General features: G+C 40.2%; 1 protein-coding gene across 1 annotated transcript; it reads right to left on the reverse strand.

Moving 5' to 3' along the window:
• Window positions 1-13920: 13920 nt before the first annotated feature.
• Window positions 13921-14862, reverse strand: LOC101679765 (olfactory receptor 1009-like). The gene has a single exon (XM_004777647.1). It carries the CDS (start codon window positions 14860-14862, stop codon window positions 13921-13923), a length of 942 nt encoding a protein of 313 aa, XP_004777704.1.
• Window positions 14863-16638: the final 1776 nt, after the last annotated feature.

Raw genomic sequence — 16638 nt, forward strand, 5'->3', positions numbered from 1 at the left:
GCTCAGGAATTATTTGTAGTCCATAATAACAACAGTAATAACAAAGATAATGAAGACCAGAATTTTCGCTCTGAACCATATGGAGTACCACTTAATAAAATGTGCCCTTTTGCAAACAATGAAATTGAGAGATGGAATTTGAGAAATGAAACTGAGAGACAGAAGCAAGTCACATAGTTAGAGCAAACTGTTTCTCTACATCGGACTGTGATTATCTTTATGCATTTGAAATATATTTATCAAGCAACTCATGTGTATCCAGCACTGTTAGATGTTGGGGGAGACATAACCATGAGTCAAGATAAGGTCTTAGGTGAGCCTATAATGGCTAAGAAGCAAGCCCAGAACAGAGATTGCCTAAGTATGGACCTCAGGTCTACAATGCACTTTGTGTGATCAGGAACAGTGCACTTGAACTCATTTAGCCTCAGATTTCCTATCTATAAAATGGAAATAGCCTGTCTTCCCCATATAATTGTTGTGAGGATGAAATAAGAAAACATATATAAAGGTTTTAATAAATATCACTTAAAATCAAAAAAACAAGTAAAAATTAAAACAAAATAGAGATAGAGTGCCTTTTCTTTTGGAACTTACTGCCACATGAGGGAAGAAATCAAATAATTATATGACAGTATATTAATCCAACAAAATTAATCACTCCCTGAACTTTGTACTAGGTTATCACCAACCAATGCACTCTGTATAAACTATAGTGTATAACATCAGGAATTCAGGGGCACTCCACACCTGTCTGCCATTCTCAAATCTTAGTAAGAGGAATAAGTTGCAATTCTAAGTGTTTGTGAAATGCCAGGCACAGGATGGAGCATTTTATGGATGCTAACTCCTTCAAACCTTGAACGGTTCAAAGAGAGAAAAACCTGTGTAGAGCAGTGGAGAACTTTCCTAAGCAACATATAACAGAAATTGACAGAATTAGCAGAAACTCACAGAAAAAAAAATTAACAAAATTGGAAGGGGAGGTGAATCATGAGAGACTATGGACTCTGAAAAACAATCTGAGGGTTTTGAAGGGGCGGGGGGTGGGAGGTTGGGGTACCAGGTGGTGGGTATTATAGAGGGCACGGATTGCATGGAGCACTGGATGTGGTGAAAAAATAATGACACTGTTATGCTGAAAATAAATAAATGAAAAAAAATAACAGAAAATATTATAACAGTTCTTTAAGAAATAAAATTGTTTTTAAAAATCAGAAAATGTCAGCAACTGCATTTAAATCTGTAAATCATTTGATTAGTTAATACATGTAAAGTGCTTAGAGCCTTGCTTAGAACACACAATAATCAATACATAAATTTAGAACTAATATTCATATTGCTCCTGATGTTTCATTTCTCTACTTTGAGCATTGCAGTGCATTTTATATCTTTCTCAAGGAGGTGAGGCACTAAAATTTCAGAAATTGAAGTTTTTCCGGTGATGTGAAATTGCTGACTAATATTTTTGTAAAATCTCACCCTGTAGCACCCTAAGGAGAGTATAATAACGGGAAAGTGGGGGAGACAAATTGACAATACAATCAGCCACCCACCAGAAGAAGAAAACTCTATTACCATATTCCCAAATGCAAGAGACCCCGAGCCAGGATAATAGAGAAATGGAATATACACAGAGGTTCTGTGGTCTGTATTTATGATCCAAATCCCAAACATTATGTAGTTATGTTAAGAAACAGAAGGCCTAACACACACATACCAAATATATATTTTTTTTTCAAAGACATAACCCCTTAAGAAATTCTGAACCCTGAAATAAACCTCTCTACTTCATAATAGTTAACATGCCTAAACAAAAAGTCAACATATTTGAAGACCTAAGTTTTGTTTTCTTTGTTATATTATCCTCCGAGGATACAACACAAACACAATGAAAGCTGATGACAGGAGGGGATTGTCATGCTAGATACATATTCCCCTTGCAAGTATATCTGCTTAGCTCTGAGGCTCTGACGTATAGCCATCTAGCAATTAAAAGAAGGAAAACCAATAATTGATGATGACTAGGAGAGCTTCAAAGAGAACTGAGATACACAAATTAAGAGAAACCTTTGAGGAAATTGATGAAGATCTCCAATGGGTTTTGTGAAACTAACACCCTTCATGAGTGAGCTGTAAAATCTGTAATGGAATGTCGAAAATATTATGTCCCTTTCAGTATTTAATTTTATTTGTTTTATGTATGAGTTTATACATAGTTGAAATTCGTATATAGCATTTCATAGTTTTTGTTTTGTTTTTCAAGAGCCCAATGAGGCGCTCAATCCCATGACCTTGAGATCATGACCTGAGCCAAAATCAAGAGTTGGATGCTTAGCAAAACTAGCCACTCAGGTGCCCCAATTTGTCTTTTCTGATATCTCTCCTCCTGGAGACAAAACTCCTTCACTGCCATAACTTCCAGCCCACGCATAATCCTTTCTATTCAGGGAGATTCAGACATGTTGTCTACCTTGGATTCAGCTGCCTTTACGTTTTGCAACTCCTATATATAAATTCCCCCATCTGACCAATGTTGATCTGTAGGTAGGGACATCTCTGCCCCCCTCATTCATCAGGAAGAAGCTACCGAAGATGAGACTCCCCCACTACACACACACAAATGCCAAAGATTTGTCATTGTCCACCTGTCAGCAGGGAATGTAGAGGCTGCATTTAGGCAACAGGCTTAAACAATGGAAACTTGAGCAAGGCACAAGGGCAGACAGTGACCACCAAGGTGGATGCAGTGAATAAGCAACCCACCCCAAAATAGCCACAAGACCCAACTAACCAATGAACTACTTACACCCAGGCACATTTACAAAAAAAAAAAAAAAAAAAGGGGGGGGGATTCCATTCATTCCCAAACTTCCCCACTCCACCATACAACTGTGGCCCCTCACCACAACCCCTCCAGGTCTCTCCTGTTCACTGCTCCCTTGCAGTGTTTTCAATAAAATTTATCTCTTAGAAAGAAAGAGCGGGAAAAAAGACATGAGAGTCCAAATATCTCTTCAAGGTCCTGATTTCGTTTTCTATGAATATATACCCAGAAGTGGAATTGTTGGATCATATGGTAGTTTTGTTCTTAGAGGAAATTCCATACTGTTTTCCATAACGCTTGTAACCATTTATATTCCTCCCAAAAGTGCACAAGGATCCTCTTTTCTGTATGTCCTTGACAACACTTGCTAGCATCTGTCTTTTTTTTTTTTTTTTTTTTTTTTAAGAGAGCCCGTTGTGGAACATGAACTCTTGATCCTGAGATCAAACCTGAGCTGAGATCAAGAGTCACCCGTTTAACCAACTGAGCAACCCAGGTGCCCCTCTTTTGTCTTTTTGATAATAGTCATCACAACAGGTATGAGGTGATACCTCGCTGTCCTTTTGATTTGCATTTCCTTGATGAGTAGTGGTCTTGAGTATCTTTTTATACACGGATTGGCCATTTATATGTCTTCTTTGGAAAAATGTCTGTGAATGTTCTTTGCCCATTTACTAATCAGTTTTGGTTGGTTTTTTTTTTTTTTGTGGTTTGGTTTGGTTTGGTTTGCCACTGAGATTTAGGGTTCTTTATATATTTTGGATGTTAACCTCTGATCAGATCTATGGTTTGCAAATGTTTTTTTCCCAGTAAATGGTTTGCCTTTTCAGTGTGTTTATTATTTGTTTTGCTGTGCAGGAGCTTTTCACTTTGATGTAGTCTCACTTACTTGTTTTTTTGTTGTGTTTTGTTTCTTACACTTTTGATATCAAATCCAAAAAAAAAAAAAATTATTCCTGAGACCAATGTCAAGGAGCTTTTCCTCTACTTTTTCTTCTAGGAGTTCTTAGACTTTCAGGTCTTACATCTCTAATCCATTGGATTAGATTTCTAATCCATTTTGAGTTGATGAGTGCGTATGCTATAAAACCAGGGTCCCTTACTACTGTTTTGCATAATCCCACATGGCTTTTTGTTGTAGCTTTCTCACTTTTATCTTAAACCTTAAACCTTTATCTTTTATCTTAAACCTTAGCACTGTAATATTTATTTAAAGTTTTCATTCCAGGACCTCCCCCCACACCCACACCAACCTAGTATAATGTTTGCTGTGTCATATATTTGCTGTATCATACATATGTGCAAAGTCTACATATATAAGAAAACACAAAATATATTTGCACAGTCACATATTTCTCAGAGAAAAAAATCTAATTTTTAAAAAATGGGTAAAAAGAGAATCGAATAGAAGTCACGTCTTAAGGTAGACTCATTATTTCCCTGAGTGCTGAAAACTATTGCCTTCTCTTTATTGGCTTCATCAGAAAGTACCAGAAAGCATTAACTGTCTTTTTAAAAAGTTCTCCTTTACTGTTTTATCACAACTTTCTAAAATTCCATAAGAATATAATTATCTTGGGGGGGGGTAGTTCTTTGGAAATAGTCATGAGTAACTTATAAAATGTCTAATACCCCCTTCCATTGTGAGAGTTACGGGAGCTTTCTCTTCTCCATCGACTTCTCTCCTGTCTTCCTTCTTTCTTTCCTTTCTTTTTCAGGAGCAGGTGTCAAGGTACCTGACAAGGAGTAATTGCTCTAAATATCAGGGGGACCAGGTTTATTGAGTGAGTTGTGCCTCTAACTCCATGACCTTGAGCAGATCAGTTCCCTCACTCAACAAAGAAAGGGCTCAGCCCAGGGCAGGTGTAAGGCAGTTTTCCCTCCTAACATCTCTGTGACTCAAAAAAACCATATGTGAGTTGGAGGCCGGAGCCATCAGTGGTTAACTCTTCAGAGAAACCATTACAGCAGAATGCTAACTCCCACTCTTCTTGCCTGTGTGAGACCAACGCTTCGAGGCCCAACATTCTTACTGATCCCTCTCTAACAAGATGCCTTGGGTATCATTAGGATTGATTGGGTGCTCAGAGATCGGCAATTACCGAACTTAAAAGAATTTATTTCACTCCTAAACAAGTTTCAGAGGAGCTAATTAATCGAGGCAATTTTAAATACGAAAACTTCCTGCGCGATAATGGCTGTTCAACTCTGAAAGTTGGTTCCCAGGGCCTGGCACAGGAGAGGCAGCAAAAAAGGACTGAGCCTGGGGAGGGGTCCTTTTGTACATTGATCAGAGCGGGGGGGGGGGCACTTTCCAGCATGATCATTCCCTTGATTGCAATCTCATCTTCTTGCAATTTTAGCCCCCTGCCTTACAAAACAAAATAAAATTTGCTCCCAATTCAGCAATATCTGGCAAACCCAGGAGATTAATTATAAGAATCCAAAGCTATAGTAGGAAAGGCTGTAATTCACATCCTAGCTATGTCAAAGAACACGTGTCTTGTACACGGACACTTCTGGTTGGAACACGGTCTCTTGATCTTGAACAAGTTAAATTTAAAACTCGTTTCAGTTCCTTTCTATATAACAGCAGGCTAAATAGCATTGCCTGCAGTGGAAAAGAAGCAAGGCATATAATGTGCCTGGGATGGAGTAAGAACCCAAGCGTAATATGAAGTGCTCATTGTGTGGCCATCACTCCTCCCACCCTGGCCATTGTCCTAGCTCCTACCTGGTCTCTAACCTCCAGTTCCTCATTCCTGCCACCTTGCACAAAGCTGCCTCTCCACTTGGTTGCCCTGCCTGTTATAAATGTCGGTCACTTACTATAGAAAGAATAACGCCCCAACCCCCCACACTGATTAGGGGATCTGACTCCATCTCATCTTCTTTCCTTCCCCCCCACCCTTTCCTTCACAGTTCCTACGATCTCAGCTAAATCAGATCCCCTCTCTGCCACATCACTCAGCTTTTCTTTGTGCTGTTCTCACCACCTGGTATCCTCACCATGGCTAGACATCCCACCCCTACCTTCACGCTCAATCCCAAGAATCACTTCCTCCATGAAATCATCCACTTCTCTAATCCAATATGGTTTCTTTCTTTCTTTTCTTCCTCTGTCGCTTCCCGCCTTCTTTCCTTTGAGCTTCCATGAAGCCATGTGCTTGCTTCTGATGACTAACTCTATTGCTATCAATTTTAGCCATTTATACATTAGCTATGCTTTATTCGGTTGGAAATTTCCTGAGGGCGGAGGCCTTATCTTTCTGGTTATTTTGATCAACAGTAATGATAAACACCAACAAATCTCTATACGATTTAACGTCCATAAATAACTCCTATTTCATCATTCGTGAATGCTTTTAATTCTGTTTTATAGACAAGGAATATGAAGCGCTCCTGGAAGCAAGTTAGCTTCTGGAGATCTCAACGAAGGTTAGTGACAGAGCCCGAAACTCCACTCCTTTGACTTCATATCCAGGTATCTTTTGAACCCAACATTTTCTTGATCTTATGTGGACGAGACTGATGGTCCTTTATCAATGCTGTCAATGATCCTTATGCTTTCAGGCTTCCCACACAGTTACTTACATATGCTCCAGAATATTAATTGGATCTCAATTATACCAAAAAAAAAAAATTGCATGAAACTGTAAACATGTCACTTCCCAGCCCCCACCCCACTTCCACTTTTTGCTCCTTCCCCTGCTCCTTGACACAGTCTTTCCCACCATTGGGTCCAGAAGCCCAGAACCTCCTAAGAACCTCTCATCAGGTAGAAAACCTGTGGCACAGGGGCCTCAGGTATAAAATCAGGTAAACTGAGATAAGGGGCAGGAATGATGATGTATCTTTTACACCAGCAAATAGCAGATTAACTACCTGAAGTCTATACATTGGCAAGACTGTGCTTAAAACGTTGCTATTGACTGAAAATGAAGAATCATTGGTAAAACAGGGTTCTTCTCAAATCTCAGCCTCAATTAAAAATAAATTGTGGAGAACTGAGTGGACTTTTGAAGAGATTTCCAGGGGTTTTTAAATAGATTTTTTTAAAAATTTTATCTTATTATAGAAACATAAAGAGAAATTTTTTTTAAGAAGTCATGTTTGGCAAGTCTCACCACACAAATATAACTGCTACTAAGTTAGATGACTTATTTCTTTTCTTTCTTTTTTTGTCTTTCGTCCCTATGTAGTGCTTTTAACACATGCCCATATCATTTTATTTTTATTTCACTTAACATAATGTCTTTAAGTTTCACCCATGTTGTAACATGTAGAAAATTCTTGTTCCTTTTCAAAGCTAGATAATATTCCACTGTACGGGTAGACCACATTTCAAAATCCAAACAGTTTTGAGTGGACATTTGTTTTGTTTCCAGCGTTAGGCTATGGTGAAGAGTGTTGCTGTGAATGTCAGTCAGCTTTTTAGGCATGCAAAGACAAAGCAAAGATTTTCTTCTGAGATAAGGATGAATATGGTAAAATTAAATATCAGACAGCTTATAACCATCCATTCTACGATATTGCTTAGTACCTACATTGTAGAAGGCACCCCACTGGGGAGACATTGGTGAACAAAAAGAGTTTTTCAATCAGCTTGCGAAGTATAACAGTGCCAAGACACATGGGGACAAAGATGGGGCAATGGGTCCCCCCCCGGCCCGTTGGGAGACTCCAACTGTGGGTGGCCTCTGTAGGCATTTTTCAGAAAGTTCATACAGAGAGGGTCGGAAGGCATGCCCCATGGGCCCCACAGGGACTAACCCTTGCGTTCACTGTTCTTCTCTCTGCTTCACTGCAACACACTCCTATGGCCTAAGTCAGGCACCCGACCAACCACTTCTACAGCCCCACTGAGGAGAAGGGACCATGGTGCTGGGTGACATCATTGAATATCCATGGAAATATGGTCAAGTAAGACTTGGTGAATAGGTGGGCGTGGTGGGGTCTCTGGTAAATGTCACTCCCATGTTCCCAAATCTGTCTCCACATTTACCAGATAAATCTGTGGTTTTCTTCTGATTGTCATTTTACTGACTTCTGTCTAGTCTTCCACATGCCTGTCTAACCCATGAATGTTCATATTAGAGATGCATCAGAGTTTGAAATACATAATAAGTTAGCATTAGAGTAGATCTGAATTCCATTTTCATTACACTGAGAAACCTCAGCATTGCATTTGTCAAAAGGACAAAGGGAAAAACAGCTTTAATATCATTTCTCTAACCTTAATTAGAGCTCTTTTAAATATATGACTGTTGTAAAATTTTTTTTCAAAATTATGACTGAAAATTGTTCATCAGGAATTGTTCACAGTAATTTCAACTAAAATCCTAGAATAAAACTGTTGTGTTCATGGAAGGAAACTTGAGTTTCCCGAGTTTCCCATTCAAAAACTTGGAGAGAAATTATTTGTGATTTTTATGCAAATTCAAAACATCTTCTCTATAATTTTGTATTTAATTTTATTAGTAGTATATTATATTCTAAAATAATAAATTGTCTAAACAAACCCCAGTGAAATACCCCAGTCCTTTCCCAATTTCTTGACTGTTCTGAACAATTATTACTTTTCTTTATTTTACTGTGACATGATGGTAACGACTGTGACTGTTAATTTTACTTGCCAACTTGGCTGGGGCACAGTTCCCAGACATGTGGTCACACATTAGTCTGGATGCTTTTGTGAGGGTGTCTCTGGATGAGATCAACATTTAAATCGGTGAACTTTGAGGAGATTGCCCTCTGTAATGGGCAATGCATTCACCCACTCCACTGAAGCCTTGAAGAGAGTAAAAGACTTACCTTCTCTGAGCAAGAGAGAATTCGGCAGCAGACTCCCTTCAGACTGGAACCACAGCATCAACTCCTTCTAGGTCTTCCACTCGCCAGTGCACCCTGCAGATTTTGGAACTCCAGCTTCCATAAACTGATCAGTCGATTCCTTTAAATAAATTTCATTCTATCTTTCCCCACACACTCTATTGGTTCTGTTTCTCTGGAAGACCCTGACCAAGACAAACACCAATGACAGTAGCAAATGACCAGTGCTCAGGATGTACCATGGCCCCATCCTAGTCTTAACAAACATTAACTGTGTATCTATTATTATTACCATCCCCACTTCGTGTATGTGGTTATAGGAGCTTAGAGAGGTTCAGTAACTTGACCAGGTTCACTATTAAGCAACACAGTCAAAATCTGGACCCAAGCTTGGTCGTAAGGCATATGTTCTTGTCCAATACTCAGTAGACTGTCTTTCCAGAGCTGCTTAGGAATAGTTTCTCAAAGCATAGGTTGAGTCTTATTAGTGGGAAATGAAATTAGTTAAGTAGGTCATGACCAGCATTGTTTAAAGAAATAGAATGAAAAAGGTTGGAATGGAGGGAATGGAATGGAATGGGATGGAAAGACTAGAATAGAATAATGGAAGTAAAGCAAGAGTCACCAAACTTTTCCCATAAAAAGATGTATAATATGAAATATTTTAGGCTTTGCTGGTAGACTGTCTTTGGGACAACTACTCAACCCCAAAGCAGCCACAGGCAAGCCGCAAACCAGGGGTTTGTAACCTACATGTTTTCAACCCACAGAGCTCATCTGGATTCATTTTTGAGCAACACCCAAATGGGTACCAGGCTGGATTTGGCCCCCAGACTACAGGTGTCCAGTCCCTGAAATTGAACAATCAAGGTGTACTGCAGGTGGTAAAACTAAGTATATTTTATGGCACTCTTCTTTCAGTTAAACGCTTCATGTCTCCACTGGTTATGTTATCTCTGTGTAAAATACATGTATGTATGTATATGTGTATATGTATTTTTGCTGTGGGGCATGTTTGAAGGACAGGATTCTTTGGTGATAAATTATTCTTTTCTAAGTGTGATCATGTGGTACCCCTGTGAATTGTGGTTAATTCAGTATTCAGTATGTTCTCCTTAAATTAGAAATTCTGGGTTGAAACTCCATAGAAAGCCACCTTTACATGATGAAGTGAATTCAGGTTGGATAAACTCAGCCAGGACCCAGCTGTGAGGGTTTACATGTGGCGTTGTGCCAGGAGTTGCCAAACCTTAAACAAAAGGTCTGTGGATGGACTCCTTTGTCCTGTGGTATTGCCCCTTTGGAGTCTCCAAACAAGCCACCTGTGACTCAAGGCAGCCATGTTGTAGCACCACATTATCCCTCAGAATCACACTACTCTTCATTACCTCCATTCTCTACTAAAGTCTCATCAGAAGTGGCAGATTGGCCTCAACTATGCTGTGGGTGGCTTAGAATTAAGTGAGTGTATTTTCAGGTGCAGGAGGAAATGGTGGGGTCTGGGAAGAGTGGCCATCCCTGGGAAGCAGAAGAGAAGGTTTGCACAATGAGAATCAGAACCCGTGGGTGGAGCAGAAGCCGTGTGAGGCAGCCTTGAAGGCAGGAGAGCAACAGTACCTGTGTGCTCCTCCCCTGGGGATACTCTGAACTGCAGGGATAAGAGACTCTGGTATCACCTACATTTCTCTAAACCACTAAAGATGAGCCCAATCATAATTAGGCTTTAAATGAAAAAGAAGGCCATTTTTAGCTACTAGCTAATGAGACCAGGGTGTACTTAGACTATGAACACATACAACCACACCTCTGAATAAAAGCTGCTACCACAACCCAACCCTGCATTTTGGATTATCTACTTAGGACAGATTATCTGAACTGGGATTACTGGATTATTCTGAGGAACCCACAAAAGAATGCCCCAAGAGAAGGAGCCATAATCCTGCATCTGGCATTAGAAGTCCTATTACAAGAACATTTGACTCACTTGTTAAATATTTTGAAATTTCTTTCAACATTTATTTAAAAAAAAAAAAACCTTTTAATTCAATAGTTGACAAAAAAACACATTTTTTTCTAATGTCCCTTTTATACTCATCATGTTGAGACAGTTTCCCACCTCCATTAAGATTTCCCCTTCTCCTAATAGTCTGTTCAGAATCTTTTTTCCACATACCTACAAGCTCTTTCCAAAAATACTTAATAAGAAAAGTATCAAGTATGTATTTCCTACAAATATTCTTCCCTTTTTAAAATGGACTTTTATGGGCTTCTGGGTTGGCTCAGTTCGTTAAGCAACTGCCTTTGGCTCTGGTCATAATCCAAGGATTCTGGGATGGAGCCCCACACTGGGCTCTCCCTGCTCTGTGGGGAGGCTGCTTCTCCCTATCCTTCTGTCTGCCACTCCTTCTGCTTGGGTTCTTTCTCTCTGTGCAATGAGCAAATAAAATCTTAAAAAATAAAATAAAATATAGACTTTTAATTCTTTGACCCATGGAAGTTTTACAATAATAGTCAAATCTTTCATTTTTTGCACCCCTTTGCAGCCAGAAAATGCACCATTACCGCTACATCTTTTTTTGGCATTAGCCTTACCTTTGCTCATCCTGCTCTGAGTCATTTTTCAAAGTAAAGATTGACCCCCCCCAAAAAAAAATATTCCTTCTTCACACACTGCTCGTTCTGTTTTCCTGAGCGAGGAGCCTGAGACAGGGCTCGATCCCAGGACCCTGAGATCATGACCTGAGCTGAAATCAAGAGCCACCCGCTTAACAGATTGAGCCACCCAGGGGCCCCAACATACTACATGACACACTTCCAATAACACTTTGGTTCCAGACTTTTACTGTTTTCATTGAATGGTTTTTATTGGGAAACAACAAAACATGTTTATAGTTTAAGAAGTGACTCCACATCCATCCTTTAATTTAATCTTCATGATAATCTATGATAAGGCTGGTATTATCATTACTTCTGCGTATGTCATCATGGACTTGACTGACCCATCAAAAGGGTAATGAACAGAATAATATCTTAGATCTGTTGTTCTACAAACTGTACAGATGCAGGAATGATGTTTGTTTTCTTCGCTGTTATATGCGACAAGAAGTCCCATGCCCCGCACATGGAAGAAGTTCAATAATTATTTGTTGAATCAATGAATGCATGACATTTTCCAATTCTAAATTTTCTATGTTGCTTCTCTACCAATGAATGGTCTTGATAAGACCTTATCCCATTTGGGAAATTCACTGTAAAACAACGTTCTAAATTTTTAAGTGAGTGAGTCTATCATAAATACATCAGATAGCAAGTCATATTTGGGGCTTTTATAAAACATAAGTTAATTTTATAAAAAATAAAAAATTAATTAAAAAAAAAAAAAAACCTTTTTTCCCTGAGCCAGTAATCTGGTTAGGCTAAATTATCTCTAAAGGCCCATAGCTACAAAGCATGCCATGATTTTGTGGAAACTCTTTGATCAATTTTCGATTTTCAGAGACTGTGCGCTGCACAATAATCAACAGAAAATAACCCATAATACTTTGTACATAGAAAGTACTCAGAAGTTTAGAATATGCATTCACTTATTTATTTAAAGCTTCTTAATCAACTTTGCTAAAATCATCTTAATGGATATGGAAGTTCCTTAAAATCCTGAGGACATTTCTGTAATGATTAAGCCATGATATTATAATGTCATGTAGGAATGCTGATCCATTTCCTCCATGAAACTCTCTGCTTTTTCTGTCTTCATCATAAAATCAAGAGGTAAAGCTATATCAAGAAAGATAAGGTAGAATCAGGTTATTTTGTTGGGTCTCTGAGAGGACACAGAGACCCTGATATGGGAGCCCAGTCTCCATACACAGTGACGGCATTCAGACCCAAAGGCTGCCCATCACTCACGTGACCCTGGAGTCATAACAAGAAATTGAGCTGTGTGTATGAACTCCCTTGTGATGATACAAAACTACTGACCTTACTAGAAACAGGTAGGTCTAGACTAAGAGTCTACCTTCAACTCTGGCATTTCTCTGTATGTTCTTGGCTGGGTAATAAGCTTTATTACCAGGGTTTTAAAAGGTACCATCACGGGCACAACCAAGTCCCAACCTGCAGAACATTAGGTAAGAAACCTCTCAACATCCTCCAGAAAATTGAATTCTGAGAAAATATAGGCTTAACACCTTCTATCGCAAGCTCTATCAGTGTTGAATGCATTAGAGATGAACACAAGTCTCTATGACTGTAAACAATCCCTATGAACCAGCTACCTGCTGGAGGTGGACACAGATCCATTTCCAGTGCCTGAGATATACATAGTTCTTTGTGTCAAGGTCACCCAAAAAAACTAGTGTATACAGCCAAGGATTTCATTCCACTCATGAGGTTAAGCTTAAAATCCCACATCTTTTTTTTTTTTTTAATAGATTCCTATTGATGGGAGCTAGATGTAAGTGCAAAATCCAGAGCACTGCAATTTTTTTTAGATTTTTAAATTTATTTTAGAGAAAGAAAATGCAGTGGGGGAGGGGCAGAGGGAGAAGGAGTCTTTAGCAGACTCCACACTCAGTGAAGAGCCCGAGGTGGGGCTTGATCTCACCACCCTGAGTACCAGACCCAAAACCGAGGATGAGACACTTAACCAACTGTGCCACACAGGCACCCCTAGAGCACTGCATTTTAAAAATTCCAATGTCAGTGAGTCAACAGGAAAAGAAAGTATATTAGCAGAATGGCAAAAAGTTAATAACTGAAATTAAGTAATAAAACTTTTAAAATTATTTTTTGAAAGATTTTTATTTATTTATTTGATGAGATAGAGAGAGAGAGAGAGCACAAGCAGGAGAGCAGCAGAGGGAGAGGGAGAAGCAGGCTCTCCACTGAGCAGGGAACCCGATATGGGACTCAATCCCAGGACCCTGGGATCATGACCTGAGCCAAAGGCAGACGTTTAACCAACTAAGCCACCCAGGTACCCCAATAAAGCTTCTTTTAAAATATTTGAGTAGTGAGATGTCTGAGAGAAGCAAAATTAAGCAGACAATAGATGTGAACTCTAATATTGGTATATCACAGATGAAAGATCATATACAAGGCTGAATGAATCCATTAATTGACTAGATAAAGGAGTAAGTGGAAAGATGAATTAAGACTGCAAACCAACCCCCAACACTTGCAAATGGCCTGGAATCCTAGGAATCCACACAGTTAGTTTGTCTTTTTAGATTTCTTCCCCAATTTCCTTTCCACATAGGAATTTAGACCCTACACATCTTCCTCCTAGTAACTGTCCTGTGGATGGCATCTTTGACTTCCTTGTTTCTCAAGCTGTAGATAAGTGGGTTCAACATGGGGATCACAGCTGTGTAAAACACCGACACCACTTTATTGATGTCCAACGAGAAACTTGCACTAGGCCGTACATAAATAAAGAAAAGAGTACCATACAGGATGGAGACAGCCGTCAGGTGAGAAGAACAGGTAGAAAAGGCTTTGCGCCTGCCCTCAGCAGAGTGGATCTTCATGATGGCAATGAGGATGTACATGTAGGAGACCACGATAGTCAGACCACTGAAGACGCCCACGGCTCCAGCCACAACAAAAACTACCAACTTAGTAAGCCTGCTGTCAGCACATACGAGGGAAAGCAGGGGGGACATATCACAGAAGAAATGATTAATGACATTGGGGCCGCAAAAAGAAAGACGAAATGCATTCGTTGTATGGGTCATGGTGTTCACGAACCCGATGACATAGGGACCAACGACCAGCTGGATACACAGTCTCTGGGACATGGCAATGGAATACAATAATGGGTTGCAGATGGCCACATAGCGGTCATAGGCCATGGACGCCAGCAGAATACACTCTGCTGCCACAAAGAACCCAAGAAACCACTGTTGCAAAGCACAGCCCAAGAAAGAGATGACCTTCCTCTTCATGAAGAAGTCAGTGAGCATCTTGGGGCTCACAACAGAGGAGAAGCAGATGTCCACAAAGGACAAGTGGCTGAGGAAAAAGTACATGGGCGTGTGAAGGCGGGAATCAACCTGAATCGGAATAATCATACCCAAGTTTCCAGTGAGATTGATAAGGTAGAAACTCAGGAAGAGCAGGAAGAGGAAGATCTGAAACTGGGGGTTGTAACTCAAACCTGTGAAAATGAATTCAGTGACCCTCGTGTTGTTTTCAATGGCCATTGGCTGGTTCTGGTTTCCACTAGAAGAACAGAGGAGTCACAACAGATTTGGTGAACACATCTTCAAAAATGGGACATGGAAAAAAATATACCGGTAACTGGGCGAGCCTTAGAGGTGATATGACTTCATTGCATCCTGTGGCCAAGGAAATGCAAGTGAGATAGGGACCCAGACAGAAGATCAGATCCGAAGCTGTCATATTTTAAGACTCTGCAGAAATCCATCAATGCCGAAAGGAGAAGACAAAAATCCAGGAAAAGAAAAGCAGGTTGCTAAAGGTCCCATGGCCAGCTGATCACAGAAATGGCTCCAGAGCAGATGTCCAGTAGCGCTCACTTCAGTGAACTTTGCTTGCGTTCACCAGGGGAACACACACCGCAGAGTGGAAGTGAGGCAAGCTGCGGAAGAAATGAGCAGCCACTCAGTTTTAGAAGGTACACCGTGCACTTGGCGATTATAACCCAAGACTAAATGCATGGTCTTCAACTCTGGAGCCCGCCGCCTCTGACCCTGGGAAAGTCTTCACTGTGAAACAGGAATGATCATAATAACACCCACCTTGTAAATTTGGTGTGAGGGTACAACAAAATAACACATGCAAAGCACTTAGCAGAGTCTCACTGAGCACCTTACTAAGTGCACAATAATTGCTAGTATTTTTGCCTTGCATGCTTCATTGAATAAGTGTGCAAGGTAAGTATCATTATCTCCTTTAACTTGGAGGAAAATTGAAGGTCGATGCACATTCATGCTGGTGACTGGCAGAGATGGGCTTTGCACATGTTTATGTCCAAACGGACTGTGCTCTTTCCTTTATTGCTGCAGAAATTGTGTGTTCACAATTCCACTCCTCACAAAGAGATGCAAAATCCGCTCCACTATGAGTATGGAATAATGTGTGTTTGGCTGCCTACTCCTGATGTTGAGGTTACCGCCAATGGCCACTAGTGGGAAGCCCGTAGGATAAGAGACTGGTACCCTTGAATATCACCTTTATGGAAACACACAGGGAAGAACTCTAGAAAAGAGCCTAAATTCTCCCACCTGTATACCCTCCATCTATTCCTTGACACCCTCTTAGGGTGCCCTTGGTTAGGTCAGCTGGTCTTTGAACATGAGTTGCTTCACATGTTCAGTGTAACTAAAACTCTTACTCTCTTAGAACTCTCTCATCGGTTTAGCATGAGAGGAAGATGTTTAAGTACTCTTGAACCCTACTTAACTTATTTTTTAAAGATTTATTTACTTATTTATTTAAGAGAGAGAGAAAGAGAGTAGGGGGAGAGGCAGAGGGTGAGAGAGAGAGAATCTCAAGCAGACATCCCGCTGAGTGGGGAACCTGATGCAGGGCTTGATCTCACGACCCTGAGACCATGACCTGAGCTGAAATCAAGAGTCAGACACTTAACCAGCTGAGCCACCCAGGCACCCCTATACTTTACTTTTAAAAAGTTTTATTAGCCCAGGACTATTGGAGTGCAACATCATACTTAGGCTAGACACTTTTCCTCCAGTTTTCTAATCTGAAATGTATTACTTGACTTTAGCAATGTCTTCTCTGAGACCAGTAATGCAGCTTACCTTAGATTCTTTGCTTTAGGCCATTAAAGAGAAAGATCCGATGGCCGGGCAGACAGTCCACCCATCACACTCAGCTCTTGCTTAGGTCTCTTCAAGAGTCTAGGAACTCCTCCAGGGTCCGTCCAACACTACCTCTCGGTCTTCCACTCGGCAGTCACCCAAAGCTCCCAGACAGTACCTTGTCAACCTTGGTTT

Source organism: Mustela putorius, unplaced genomic scaffold (assembly GCF_011764305.1).
Source record: "Mustela putorius furo isolate JIRA1106 unplaced genomic scaffold, ASM1176430v1.1 tig00000127_pilon_pilon_pilon, whole genome shotgun sequence".
Classification (NCBI taxonomy): domain Eukaryota; kingdom Metazoa; phylum Chordata; class Mammalia; order Carnivora; family Mustelidae; genus Mustela; species Mustela putorius.